Genomic DNA, 15,756 nt, shown 5'->3' on the forward strand with positions numbered 1-15,756 from the left:
TAAAAAGTGCCATATTCAAGGCTCTTTCAGAGTTAGAAGAATGAGACTCATCATTGTTACTGGCATTTGGCATATTGAATACGCCACGGGGAGTTTGCCAGACTCTGCCATGTGGGCAGGTTACATTCGGTAGCCAGTTTGTCCAGTTTGTCCAAAGTAGGAATGGGATAAGATATGACCTGCTGAAAATTCTGCTATGGGATAAGATATGACCTGCTGAAAATTCTGGTATGCAGGTGGTGTCTAAAATCTTCTGACTTTCTCGGAGTTGGGATGGGCTACCTCCCCCCATTTCCCAATACTCACGGAAGTACTGGCAGTCACCCCTACAAATCAACTCTTAATATACTATATTATAATGCTTTGCACACGGCTGATCTTGATTTGGTTGCTTACATCCCTAAGCCCTACCAAGAGTGACCTCTGAGCTCAGTTAGGAGCAAGCCTGAGCACAGCTAGTTGTGACTCAGAAACCAAAACATTTTTTTTTTATATTTTACTATGGGCTGGGCTGTAGCTCTGTAGTAAAGCATTTACCTTCCATATGTGGGCTGCTGGGTTCTATCCCCAGCAGTACAAAATAATAATAATAAATTACAATAAAATTGAAATTTTAAAAATTGAGGGGCTGGAGCGATAGCACAGCGGGTAGGGCATTTGCCTTGCACGCAGCCAACCCGGGTTCGATTTCCAGCATTCCATATGGTTCCCTGAGCACAGCCAGGAGTAATTCCTGAGTGCATAAGCCAGGAATAACCCCTGTGCATCGCCGGGTGTGACCCAAAAAGCAAAAAAAAAAAAAAAAAAAATGAAGGGAATATTTACACTAAGGAAATGGACGAAGTTGGGGGTCAGAGCAATAGTATAGATGGTAGGGCATTTGCCTTGCATGCATCTGGCTCAGGTTCAATCCCTAGCACCCCATAAGGTCCCCCAGCCAACCAGAGCTTGGAGTAAGCTCTCAGCACTGCTGGATGTGGCCCACAATCCAAATACCTGAGCTCAGAGCCAGGAGTAAGCCTGAACACTGCTGGATATGGCCCAAAATCAGAAAGAATAGAAAATTGACAGAGCTACAAACCAGACCTTTCTTCATGGGTTATTAAAGGTCCCATTTGTTCTTCATAATATAGTTGAAAACAGATTACCATAGTTTTATACAGTACAAACTATTTGAACAATACTTGGAGACCATTCTTCAAATCTGCCAATGAGTTTAAGGTCTGATATAACTGACCAGAGCAGGCAGAAGCTACCAGAAGTCATTCAACCCATTTTGGAATCTTTTAACTACATTTTGAGTCCCCTAATATAGCTTTTTTTCAGGGGGGGAATTGATGGGGGGGGGGGTCAGTTGGACTACAACCAGTAGTGCTCAGGGCTTACTTCTGGCTCTGCATTCAGGAATTTCTCCTGGTGGGCTCTGGATGCTGGGGCCGGGGCGGGGGTTGGGGGGTGGTGGTCAAACCTGGGTCAACTGCATGCAGAGCAAGCACCCTACCTGCAGTACTATCATTCTACCCTCCTCCCCAAAACTTTCATAATTACTGACAATTTAATGACTTAAGACTGTAAAATTGTTTTTCCTGATTCCTGAACATTCTGTGACCTATTAATTGCTTAAGGCAACCTCAATGGCCAGTGGATTAGGAATGCTTTTCAAACCCACTACTAATTTTCTTCCCAAATATTAAAGATGCTCAAGACTACATGGTACTAAGAACAAAGTTAACAAGGATAATTAGGGGCTGGAGCAATAGTACGGCAGGTAAGGTACTTGTCTTGTACCCAGCTGACCCAGGTTCAATCCCCAGCACCCCATATGGTCCCCCCAGATCTAGCCAGGAGCGATCCCTAAGTGCAGAGCACAGAGTAAGCCTTGTGCACTGCCGAGTGTGGACCAAAAACAAAAATAATAATAAAGGATAATTAAAATCAGTGGAGTGGGGCCAGAGAGAAAATATAGGGGTTAAGTGCTTGCATGTTTGTATGTGGCACCCTGGATCTTATCCCCAACACTACATATCCTCTTGAGTATGGCCAGGGGTCACCCCTAAGCTCCGAACTAGGAATATCCCCTGACCTGAGCATAGCTGGGTATGTTCCAAAACAAGCCAGCAAACAAAACAAACCCTGTAAACATTTATACTGTTGTAAAGATATGACCAAAACTATAATTAAATTGCTTTTGATAAATTTGAAAATAGATGGGGAACACCAAAAAACACTTTTTTTTCTTCTGCATCCCCATATACTTTGACTAAAATTGCTAACAAGGAATTAAATCATTTGGTTTGAGTTTCACTTCCTTTCTCTGCTGAGAATATCTGTGAACTGTGAAATGATTAGAAGCTGGGAACAGAGAACAAGAATAAATGCAAAGAACTGATTAAACTGGATCATTTCACCCTGAATATCCAAGAGTTTATTTCATAAAGCTGTCAGACTTTGTGTCACTGAAGGCTTGTGCCCTAAATTAACTTTTTGACACACTAAAGTTTTTGTGCTTGTAGTATGATTCATCATAGTATGGAGTAAGTTACTTGTGAGAAGCAGTGAACTGGGAGGTGAAATCCTTTTCTGTTACTTTACTCCAGTATGTATAGCCTTTTCTGTATGTAGATCTTGGTGCACAGTTGTCCAGGATTATAAAATATTTATAAAACACCTGGCTTTGTTTTCACTTATATATACTTCCTGGAGGGTTCGGTATTTCCCATTCTTGTACTGTTGGGAAGAATTTATTTTAGGGGCAGAGACCTCCCAAGTCATTCTCAGGAGGTCAAGGGACCCTGCCAGTGAAACTTAGCCAGGCTATGTGGGCTTGAAACTTGAGTGCTCAGGCCTGGCAGTGCTTGGTGGCCTCCAGGGCTGTACCTCGGGATGTTGGATTGAACTCAGACTCCCGCATGCTGCATTCTAGCACTTAGAGCCATCTCCCTGGCCCAGGAAGAATTTTTATTAAGAGTCCTTCATTCAGATAAACCCTGCCCCTTTCTCTATGTCACATGACTAATTTTTATAACGGGTAAATGACTCTTCCAAGAATAGCTCAGGTTAGAAAGTGACTAAACCTATGAACTCAAGAGTCGGTGTCTGACTCGTCATCCTGTTTAATTCCAAGCATCTGTTCCCATGACTTTTATGCCACCCTTTCAAGAGTTACTTCACCCTCATACCCTCTTCAAGTGATGTATTTCAGGATATATGTACCATGTACATTGTGGTCAGGCATTACTTCTGGCTCTTCAGGGATTATTCTTGGTGGGGCTAGATTGGGTGCCCAGGACTGAACTGAGTTTAGCCATGTTCAAGGCAAGTGCCCTACCTGCTGTACTATTTCTCCAACCCCCATGTTTGTTTGTTTTGTTTAGAGATTCTCAGGGGTTACTCCTGGCTCACACTCAGGAGTCATTTCTGGGAAGCTCAGGGGAATATATGGTAGGCCAGGAATTGAACCCGAGTCAGCCGCATACAGGCCAAGTGCCTTACCCACTGTACTATTGCTCTGGCCCTCGTATGTACAAATTTTAATAGTACTTTAAGCAGGAGCAATAATATAATTCCCTCCAAATTACAGCAAAAAACTATAAATGTATTTGCCTTCTTGTACCAAAACCAATAGATTTATCCTATTCCATAATCATTGGCATATTTTTCTGTCTTGGGATATTTATTTTTCTTATTACAAAAAAAGAATGAATGTTAAACTTCAAAAATTATGAATGACAAGAACATGGGGGTGGAGCCATGACCACACCCATCAATTCTTGGGTGCTACTTCCAGCTGGTGGTCAGTCCTGGCCTAGCAGTGCCAGGGGTTGGCTTATGCAAGACACTTCATTAACCCCTGTACTGTATCTCCAGCCCTTTTTTCTTAACTTTTTAAATATGTGTCTGGGTTATATATATTTTTGGGGGGGAAATTAAAATCTATTCTACTTTAGATCTAATTCTCTCTTCTAGAGAATAGACATGTGCTTCCCATTTTGTACATTTTGCTTAATTGGGGAAATCTTTCAAACTAGAGAATCCTGATATTTAACTCTTGTCCAACAACAAAATAAGTGCATGAACAGGTTTTTTAATCATCTTATTATACTTCTTCCTTAATGGCTTCCTTCTTTTGTTCGCATCACCATATCCTGTGTCAAAACTCACTTCTCCAGTGAGTCTGTAATCCCCTGACTTTCCCAGCAGTTGACTGGGAAAAGAGAAGGAAGTCTTATTCAAGCTGCAAGTAGGGGTGTTAGTTTTCTGCAGAGTCATTTCATCTTGCATAGCTGCAATTCCTGCAGCGCAAGCAGATTACGTGATGGAAGGTAACAGCATCTCTCCCCTCCCTTGGGAGCAACGCTCAGTTCTACACTGCACTGCACTGTTAGATATTTGAAAATGTATTCCACTGATATGAGAGAAAAGAGTGTATTTCTCCACTACACTGGAAACCTTTGCCCCACCAAATCTCAGTATCAACAGCCCTCTTGGAGGCTGTCTGATCTGGCGGAGACAAAGCTAGATATAAGAGCAAAGACCCTTTGCAAAGGGTCACACCACACACCCAGTGCTGTTTAAGGATTATTTGGCGCCAAGGGCAGGGACTGAACTGGGGGTTTCACAGGAAAACATAACACTCTAGCCTTTTGAGTCATCTGTCTGACCCAAAAAAAACTCTCTTCTCTTCATTTAATTTATGAGGCTTAGTGTTCAGAGGCGTCACGTGCTGGGGAGCAAACCTGGACTCCTGCATGTAAGCCTGCACTCTGGCCCATTGAACTCTTTCCCGCCCTCAGGCAGCCATTTTTTTTAATTAAAGCACAGTGATTTACAAAATTATTTATGGTTGAATTTTAAACATACAGTATTGCAACACCGATCCCACAAGCAGTGTCAACCTCCCTCCACCAATGTCCCCAGGGTCCCTCCCACATACCCCCACCAACCCTCCAGCTACCCTCTTGACAGGCACCTTTCTAAGTTCCGTTGTTAAAGTTTGGGTCTGTTGATATCAGCGTTGTTGTCTCTGGGTTTGGATTTGGCTACATCTTTCCTTAACACCACTTTTGTACCTGATGACTCCCCTCACCTGGTCCCCTTTTCTTTGAGAAATCTGTCTCTTCTCTCCCTTCCCTCCACTCTTTCTTTTCTTCCAATATGCTAGGCCAAGGTTGGTCTGGGCCCCCTTTAAAAGATTGCATTTATCCAGTTATTCTAAATACCACATGTGAGTGACACCATTCTGTTTATTCTCCTTCTTCTGGCATACTTCACTTAAAGTGATGTCTTGCAGTTCCATTCATGTTGCCACAAATTGCATGATTTCATCATTCCTTAAAGCTATGTAATATTCCATTGTGTGTGTATATATATGTATATATATATCACATCTTCATGATCCACTGATCTGTTGTTGGGCATCTAGGTTGATTTCAAATCTTAGCTATTGTACTAAGTGCTCAGGCAGCCTTTCTGCCCCCCCCCACACACACCCCTCTGAGGGTAAGGGTGCAGAGAGACAGGGATCGATTAAATTGGGTTTTCTTTTTGGTGGGGGAGGGGTCACACCCTAGTAAAGGGGATAGCAATTTTATCCACTTTGCTATTCAGAAGTTTCCCAGAAAGCTTTGTAATTAACAAAGAAATCACAAAAATATTAGAGATAATCAGCACTTTTATTCATTAATTTATGTCAGAATTTTTATTGATGATTGGAGCGATAGCACAGCGGTAGGGCATTTGCCTTGCACGCAGCCAAAATGGCCGACCCGAGTTCGATTCCTCCGCCCCTCTCGGAGAGCCCGGCAAGCTACCGAGAGTATCTCGCCCACATGGCAGAGCCTGGCAAGCTACCCGTGACGTATTCAATATGCCAGACACAGTAACAACAAAGTCTCCAATGGAGATGTTACTGGGCCCGCTCGAGCAAATCGATGATCAACGGGAGGGCCTTTACTCATTTACTCATTATCTTTTTTAAGATTCGACATTACCACAATATTGGCTGCTTTGGTTTTGGGGGTTTGTTGTTATTGTTGTTGTTGTTTTTCTCTTTGGGTCACACCCGATGTTGCACAGGGGTTACTCCTGGCTTTGCACTCAGGAGTTACTCCTGGTGGTGCTCATGGGACCATATGAAATGCTGGGAATCGAACCCAGGTGAGCCGTGTGCAAGGCAAACGCCCTACCCGTTGTACTATCACTCCAATCCCAGTTGTTTTTATTTTTTTAATTTTGTTTTGTTTTGGATGACCTACTCATAGCTTTGGGGCTACTTCCAGCTCTGTGGTTAGGAATCACTTTCAAGAGTCCTCAGGAGATCAAATGTCAGGGATCAAACTTGGGCCTCCTACATGCAACACTTGAACACAGCTCTTTGAACTATCTCAGCCAAAATATCCTGTTAGGATATTGGTTTCCTTTTTTTGTTTCTAATGTTGTTTTGGGGTCACACCCAGTGATGCTCAAGGGTTAGTCCTGGTTCTGCGCTCAGGAATCACTCCTGGCAGTTCTCAGGGGACCAAATGGGATGCCGGGGATTGAACTCAGGTTGGCCAAGTGCAAGGCAAATGCTTTATCCGCTGTACTATCACTCTAACGCCATTAATGGTTTCTTTTCAAAGGAAAATAAAACCACAAATCAGTTATTATATTTAAGTAGGTACAGAAAGGTACAGGATAAGTGAGATAGGTGAGATAATACTCAGATGGGCTATTTTCATCATTTCTGATTTTTGTTCTCCAACTAGGGATGTGATTTATAGTAGACTCGTTCTTGGAAGTTAATAGATGTCTTGTGTCTGGTTGTCATAATAATGTGATTCACAGCCTTGAGGTTGTAAGTATGGAATGATGAAGATATGAATAGGCATATAATCCTTGGAGGTTATATCAAGTTTTATTGATTTTAGCAGAACGCTGAATACAATGTTTCTCATTTCCCATAAATGTGCTCTCCTCTGTTTTGCTTGGAGCAGATGGATTCTAGCAAGAATCTGAGGATAACAGCTGAAAAGAAAAAAGAAACGGGTCTTTCAGCCAGGGAAGAGTACAGGAAAGCCAGAGTAAAAGATGGAAATGAGCTTACTTAAAAATATATCATAATTCCATTATTTCATTTTACACTTTTCCAAGGATTTAATATGCTTTGCATAATTACACAGAACATAGTGGAAAACCCCCACAGAATTATGTCATGGTAAATCTAAGAAGCATGAGGGAACAAAAGGATGAGCCTGTGAGAGAGAGGAAAAGTGTCTGTCATAGAGGCGGGCTACAGGGTGGCGGGGGAGGTGGGTACCTGGGGAAGGGGGGAAAAGGGAGGCCACTGGTGTCAGAAAATGGGCACTGGTGAAGGGATGGGTGTTAGAATGTTGTGTGACTGAAACTCAATCAATAACAACTTTGTAACTGTACATCTCACGGTGATTCAAAAAAGGATGTGGAGGATCCCTGAGAGCACATATGTGTGACATTTGTCTTAAGCAGACAAATAATTACATCAAGGCCAGAGAGATAGTATAGCAGGTAAAGTGTTTGCCTTACATAGGGCCAACCCAGGTTTGATCCCCATCATCTCACATGGTCCCCTGAGCACCATCAGAAGTGATTCCTGAGTGCAAAGCCAGAAGTAACCCTTGAGAATCTCCAGGTGTGACCCCAAAACAAAAATAATAATAATTAAATCACCTTCACTCCACTTCTTTCATGCTGAAACATCCTAAGCTTAACAGCTCAAATCAGTTTATATTTATATATATATATATATATATATATATATATAGCTTTGCTGAGTCCATTCTCAATGCTTTTATATAATTTTCTTTGCTTCAGGATTTGTGTCTTTTCGGATTACCAGACTGAATTAGAGATGTATCTCAGGGGTAGAGTACACTGATATACAAGTTGGAGGTCTTGAGTTCAAACCCCAGCATTGAGCTGGGGGTGGGAGGACAACAGACTGTCAGATTAAATTCTCTCTGGACAGGTAGATGATGACCATGGGCTTTTACTTCAGAGCAGGGTTCTTGCCCTCTGACTGTATAGTGTTCTGCAGAGGATTCAGATTTCTAAATTAAGAAGTGAGATGGTTACGTTTCCCTGGCATCTGTTTAGCCAGTCAAACCTTAATGCTTAGCTTCTGTTTCCTTGAAGTCCTTGCTTTTTTCTTTGGCGTGAGAATTAGTTTTATCAGCTTAAGCACAACCTTCGAAACTCTTTTTTTGGGGATGATGGGGAAGGAGGGTTGGGGAAGAGGCACACCCATCTGTGCTCAGGGCTTACACCAGCCTCTGCACTCAGGAATCACTCCTGGCAGTGCTCAGGGGACCATACAGCTCTGGGTGGGCTGTATGCAAGAAAAAAGCTCGCCCACTGTATTGTCCTGGCCTTAGATCCTCTTATTTTTTTATGCCAGACCTGAGACTAAATAATGGAAGAGTGTTTTTCATTATTTTTATATGAGTATTTTTAATTATGTTTTCATATGAGTGATGAATCATCAAAAAGATGGCCAATGGAATTTGGATACAAAGGTGACCTCTGGATTAGACAGTTAGGAGAGGTTATTAGAGTAACATTAGCAAGAGTGGTGAAAGTAGAAACCAGCAAGGGTAGGGACTTATGTCACACAGGAAGTGAAAAATTAAATCAAAGAATATTAGATTATATTCTATGAATCATGGCTGTGAAGGTAAAGAAAGTAGTGGAGAACTCATCTACTTTATATGGGAGACACTTTATTATTTAAAGGGAAAGTGCCTTTTTAATGTATAGGATGAGGGTGAGAGGAATCTTTCATTTTACAGATGAGGATAATGTTCATAATGTTCCTCAGTAAGGAGAAGGGGAATATCAGAACTTGAACTCAAACCTGCTAATGCTAAATTCCATTTAATTCCTAATTTTGCTCTGGGAAAATTCTTACTTCTAAATGTTTGCCTTCTCAAAAGACATCATCAGATATTTCAAAGATAAAAAACAGAAACATTAAAAATGTTTTACTTTTATTAGTAAGAAAAGTGCAGATTGAAGACCAGAGAGATTGCACAGTGGAATGAGTGCATGCTTTGCCATCTTCACATAAAGAAAAATGCAGATTTAATTTACCCTAAAATAATATTTTATATCTATCTTATTGGACTTGGGAATAGTGATAACCACATATCACACAGACTAAGAGGAAAGTAGCACATCTATTGCTAATGGGAAATGTTTGATCCCTTTTTGGAAAGGTGTGTTTAGTAATGTCGAACAAAACTGTGTATTTACCCTTGACTCAGCAGTCTCTCTTCTACAAATAGAAAGCATCATTCATGGATGAATAGTCAAGTACTGTTATTATTAGCAGTACCCAGTGAGAAGCTACATAGGGGGTGGAGAGACAGCTCAACAGATTGAGTGTGTACTTTGCACCCAGAGGCCCTGTTCAGTCAATCCCCAGCACCACATGGTCTCCCAAGCAGCACCAGGAACAACCACCAAACAAAGTAAAAGCAGGAAAAGCCCCTGAGCATGAAAAAGTGTGCAACTTGCCTCCCAATCAAGAAAGAAATGTAGCATAGATGTAAGAAAGATCCCAAAGTTTACAGAGGTTATATTATATAGTGAAGAAACTAAATGACCCAAAAAAAAAAGTATGCTACTTTTGTATAAAAAGTGGTGATAAGTACATATTTGCTTTTTTAAAATAGAACTTAAGTAGAATAAGACAGAAACTATTTAAATGGTGGGGGATTGAAAAGATCACAATTTAATGAACTTACTAGTATTAACCATGTAAAGTTTTTTACTCAAGAAAATAAAAACAAAGAGAATGAGAAAAGCATATCCCAAAAAAGCTGAATATAGGAGCCATGAAGAAAGCTCAAAGGGTTAGATAGAGTACATGCTTTGCCTGCAGACACCCCAGGTTCAGTTTCCACTCCATCCTAAACACTACCACATATAGCCTTGCTGGCCCTAGCACTGCCAGGATTGAGTAGTCCTGCATCAAGCCAAGCACTGACCCTCCAGGCCCATGGGACAAACCAAGTATTGCTGGAAGTAACTGACCCCCAGACCTCTGAGCACTACTTGGGAGGTTAAGACTAGAAATAGGAGCAAATGAACCAAACATATGTCAAATGTATAACCTCACAGAAAAGAAATTAATTCAGGTAATTTTGTTTTCCACTTTAGTTTTTGGACCATACCCAGCAGTGCTTGCAGGAGAGACTCCTGTCTCTGCAGGGGATTGATTTCTCTGGGCAGTGCTCAGGGGACCATGTGATGCTAGGGATTGAACCTCTGCTTTCCCACATCCGAAGCATGCACTTACCCCGTTGAGCTATCTTTCCAGTCCCTCACCTAGGTGCTCAGGGATTGCTTCTGGTGCTATTAGGGAACCATAAAGGGCTAGAGATTGAACCCAAACCTCTTGCATGCAAAGCATGCGTTTGGTCTGCTAAACTTTCTGGTTCCTTTTCAAGTAACTTTTAATACTGTATTCATGGATGGGAAGGAAATACATCCCCATATGATAATTTTTATAAAATAAGGTAAAAAGAACTGCAAAGAAAATTTGAATTTAGTAGATTTATTGTTGTTTGTGGTATAAGTAGGGCAAATGACGAAAAAACACTTAAGTCTTGTACTGAATTTGAATTGGAAGTACTTGAGATACCACATGGGGTATCAGGGAACAAACTCAGGTAAGAGCGTGCAAGGCCATGCTAGGGGAAAAGGCAGCTCAGATAGAGAAGGGAGCACCAAATAAAGGGTGTTGGGAGGATCTTCCCGGGATGGGAGATGCATGCTGAAAGTAGACGATAGACCGAACATGATTGCCACTCAATGCCTCTTTTGCAAACCACAACACCCAAAAGGAGAGAGAGAACAAAAGGGAATGCCCTGCCACAGAGGCAAGGTGAGATGGGGGGTGGGAGGGATACTGGGATCCGTGGTGGTGGAAAATGGGCACTGGTAGAGGGATGGGTACTTGATCATTGTATAATTGAAACCCAAGCACAAAAATTTGTAGGTCTACAACTGTACCTCATGGTGTTTCACTAATAAAAATTAAAAAAAAAAAAAGAAAGAAAATTCAGAAACAAGAAAAAAAGTATACAAGGCAACCACCTTACTTGCTGTACTATCTCTCATCCCTAAAATATTCCTGGGGGCTGGAGAGATGGTTGAAGGGCTTGAGCACAGACTTTGCATGCATTAGGTCCTGAGTTCAATTCCTGGCATGACAAGGCCCTGAACACTGTGCTGCTGGACAGTCCCCCTTCCCAGGACACAGCCAGGAGTAGAAGACCCTGAGCATGGCTCAATAAACAAAATCAAAATGGAAGAGGAGACTCCTCAGAGATTAGGCTGCTTCTGTGCACAAATCTGGAAGAACATTTTGAACAGAAAGCAAGTGTATCATACCGAAAGGAGACTGAGGCCAGGGAGAGAAAGCTCAAGGGAGTGGAGCGCATGCTCTGCGTGGGAGCCTGGACTCTGTCCCCAGCACTGCATGGTCCCCAAAGCAGAAGTGGGAGGGCCATCTATGCTCTGCCAAGTGTGACTCCATTTCCCAGAGCAGTGAGGGCTGTTCAAAGAGGTTCCTACTGGCCCAATTCAGGATAACTTGAGTGTCAAAAAAATAATCGTAATGAAGTGTAACATACTAAATACAGAAGGAATTTAAAGGGCTATACTGACTCTTAAATAAAGATTTGAAGGATTGAATAGTTAGAGCTTTCTTTTACCTTGAATCTCAGAATGGCAGCCAACATACAGAAAGAATAATGAAACTAGAAAAATCACAACTTTGTAACTTCTATTAAAATAATTTAGTTGAGCAAGATCAGGAATTGATGCTGAAACTGTAAGATAAAAAATTAGGGGCCAGAAGGAAAGAGAGAACAAAAGGGAATGCCCTGCCACAGAGACAGGGTGGAATGGGGGTTGGGGTGGGAGATGGGGGTGGGAGGGATACTGGGATCTGTGGTGGTGGAAAATGGGCACTGGTGGAGTGATGGGTACTTGATCATTGTATAACTGAAACCCAAGCACAAAAATTTCTAAGTCTACAACTGTACCTCATGATGTTTCCACTAGTAAAATTTTTTAAATAAATTATAAAGTAAATAAAAATAAATTTAAAAAAATTAGGGGCCAGGGCTGGAGTGATAGCACAGCAGGTAGGGTGTTTGCCTTGCATGCAGCCAACCCGGGTTCAATTCCCAGCATCCTATATGGTCCCCTGAGCACCACCAGGAGTAATTTCTGAGTGCAGAGCCAGGAGTAACCCCTGTGCAATGCCGGTGTGACCCAAAAAAAAAAAATTAGGGGCCATGGGGCCAGGAACAGTAATACAGCAGGTAGGGTCCTTGCTTTGCTTATGGCCAATGCCCGGCACTTGAGCACCTTCCACGTGGCCAAACTAGGTTTGATCCCTGGCATCCTACAGGGTCGCTCAGGCCCATGGTCAGGAGTGATTCCTGAGCACTGCCAGGTGTGGCCCAGAAACAAACAAAATTTAAGGGCCAGAGAGATAAAAGGTTAAGGTGCTTGCTTACATGTGGCCAACCCTGGTTCAATTCCCAGAACCACCAGGATCCCTGGGTGTAAAACCAGGAATAAACTTCAGCACCACTGGGAGTGCCCAGAAACAAACAAAAAATGCTATAATGAAACACAAAAGTTTCATTAGGAGGATGAGTTTTTTTTTACCCTCTGTTGGTTTGGGGGCCACACCCAGCAGTGGTCAGGGATACCTCCTGGCTCTGCATTTAGGAATCACTCCTGACCACAGGCCTGAGGGATCATGCAGGATGCCAGGGATCAAACTAGGTTGGTCACGTACAAGGCAAATGACCTACCTATTGTACTCTCCACCCCATATTCTAGATTTTCAAAAGTAGCAGAAGTAGGGAGATGACTCAGAAGCCTGGAAACGTGTGCTTTACCTGTGGAACCCCAGGTTTGATTTCCCCAGCACTGTTGGGTCACTCTAGGACTGAATTGGGAGTAACCCCCAAGCACTACCAGATGTGGCACTAAAACCAAGTAGAAAAGTTAGGAATATAGCTAGTAACTATAAAATATGATCCTTGCCTGAGTGAATATAAAGGTCACCTTGAGACAGATATTTTGTTTGTTTGTTTGCCAGAGCCAGCTTTGCTCAGGGCTTACTCCTGGCTCTGTGCTCAGCGATCACTCATGGTAGGCTTGGGAGACCTTATGGGGTCCTAGGGCTGGAACCTGCATCATCCCTATGCATGGCAAGTTCCCTACCCTCAGAGATAGTATTTTTTTTATTTATTTTTTTATTAGTAAAACACCATGAGCTACAGTTATAGACTTACAAATTTTTGTGCTTGGGTTTCAATTATACAAGTACCCATCCCTCTACCTGTGCCCATCCTCCACCACCACGGGTCCCAGCATCCCTCCCACCCCCCATCCCACCCTGCCTCTGTGGCAGGGCATTCCCTTTTGTTCTCTGTCCTTTTGGGTCCTGTGGTTTACAAGAGAGGCATTGAGTGGCAATCATGTTTGTTCTATAGTCTACTTTCAGCATGCTTCTCCCATCCTGGGAGGATCTTCCCAACACCCTTTATTTGGTGCTCCCTTCTCTGTCTGAGCTTCCTTTTCCCCTAGCATATGTGGCTGGCCTTCAAGTCATGGAACAAAATTCCTGGTACTAATCTCGGCCACTCCTGGGTGTTAGTCTCCCATTTTGTTACTTTATGTTCCCCAGATGAATGCAGTCTTTCTGAGAGACAGTATTTTTAAATCCAAATTTGAGACAGTTTTTGAAACTTGAATATGATGGCATATTAGATTACAATTGTAATAACTTTTCTCTTTCTCAATTATAAAAATGATGTATAGAAGAGTTTTTTTATATAGAAGAGTTTTTTTATAGAAGAGTTTTTTAATGATCAAGTACTGAAGTATCATACTCATTACTTTCATATGAGTATGACAGTATTTTAATATATTTCATACTCTTTCACAGAAGAAAAGTATGAAATATACTAAAAGAACAGATACTACACATGATCTTAGCCAAAAGGCCGAGGGGCTGGAGCGATAGCACAGCGGTAGGGCATTTGCCTTGCACGCAGCCAACATGGCCGACCCGAGTTCGATTCCTCCGCCCCTCTTGGAGAGCCCGGCAAGCTACCGAGAGTATTCGATATGCCAGACACAGTAACAACAAAGTCTCCAATGGAGACGTTACTGGGCCCGCTCGAGCAAATCGACGATCAACGGGAGGGCCTTTACCTTTACCTTTTATACTAAAAGAAGGAGAGAAAGCACAAAATTTGTAAGTCTACAACTGTACCTCATGGTGTTTCACTAATGAAAGTTTTATTAAAAAAATAAAAGAAGGGGAGAGGAGAATCAAATGTAGCAAAATATTAGCAATTGATATATCTTCCACATAATAGAGCCCCTTTCATTATTTTTTACGTTTCCCTCACTTGTTTGACAGAAGCTGCATTTCACTGACATACACGGAACATGCCCATATCCTACTCACCCTGCCCTAACTTCCTACATGTAATTAGTGCACTGGAAAGAATATGGCCTTGAAAATGAATTATGTGTTTTTAATTCATGGTAATTAAAAATATGAAGCCATTTTGCTTTATTTACTGAATACTTATGAATACCTTGCCAGGTACCAGGCACTTGCCAGGGTTTTCATAAAGAACAAGAGACCAGTTTCCTGCTCTCAGCATGCTTATATAAATGGATAGGAAAGGCAGTAAATAAGCATATTGATAAATATACATGCTATTATTGTAAATGATGCATGCTATTGAAAAAATCCATTATAAACAGGAATAATAGACATCTAATAATAGACATTGGAGGATGGTCAAAAAAACCTCTAGTCAAAATGAGGACAACTTTTTACTTAACATTTATAAAAATTAAATCTGTTAAAAAAAACTAAACATTTTGCCAAAGAAATAATATAAGGGATTAGGGTTTTTGCCTTGAATACTTCATCTGACCCAACTCTATATCTCCACATATGTTCCCCCTCACCCTAACACTACCAGGAGTCACTCCTGATACAGAATCAGAAGTAGCCCTTGAGCACCATAAGGGGTGGCTCCCAAACTCTCCACACTCATACCCCTGAAAAAAAAAAAACCTAAACATTTAATGCCTGGCACATAGACATTATTGGCTGTCTTTTTTGAAATTATGCCCTTTTTCCCTAACAATAATATTGTATTTGTCTGATTACCCATCTTCTCTAATCCTATCTTTTTTGTTCCACAGGGCTCAGAATGGAATGCCTCGAACTTAGAGGACTTACAGAACAGAGGGTAAGCACACAGAGTACTGCTGACCACTCCCCACCCCAGCCCACACCAACCCTCCACCGTGTGACAGAGCCAGTGTTTTGTCTTTTACACTTTCTTGTCAAGAAAGTATCAGTGAGTAACTGTAAGGTTAAGAGTTGCTTTCAGAGGGCCAGAGAAATAGTGCAGAGGATGAAGCACCTGCCTTGCATGCCATTGACCCAGTTCCATCCCCAGCACTACCAGCAGTGATCCCTGAGCACAGCCAGAAGTAAACCCTGAGCACCACTAGTATAGCCCAAAAACCACAATTTGCACACCAAAAACGAAAAAGAACAAGAAAGAGATTGAATTTATAGAAGTGGTTCCAAGAAGAAAATGACTTCTTTGCAGTGTGACAGGAGTCTGTGTTATGTTGTAGAACAAACTCCAATAATGTCAGAGTCTATATAACTTT

General features: G+C 41.9%; 1 protein-coding gene and 1 pseudogene across 1 annotated transcript in view; one reads left to right on the plus strand and one right to left on the minus strand.

Annotated features, from left to right (window-relative positions):
• The window catches only part of SSH2 (slingshot protein phosphatase 2), a 265,785-nt gene that overhangs the window by 221,050 nt on the left and 28,979 nt on the right, over nucleotides 1-15,756 (plus strand). The window contains exon 11 of the mRNA XM_056126678.1: nucleotides 15,277-15,323. Within this exon, the coding sequence (XP_055982653.1) occupies nucleotides 15,277-15,323 (47 nt within the window). The remainder of the gene's footprint in view (nucleotides 1-15,276; nucleotides 15,324-15,756) is intronic.
• Nucleotides 13,906-14,063, minus strand: LOC130036403 (uncharacterized; annotated as a pseudogene).

This window comes from Sorex fumeus, unplaced genomic scaffold, assembly GCF_029834395.1.
Source record: "Sorex fumeus unplaced genomic scaffold, SorFum_2.1 ptg000063l, whole genome shotgun sequence".
Classification (NCBI taxonomy): domain Eukaryota; kingdom Metazoa; phylum Chordata; class Mammalia; order Eulipotyphla; family Soricidae; genus Sorex; species Sorex fumeus.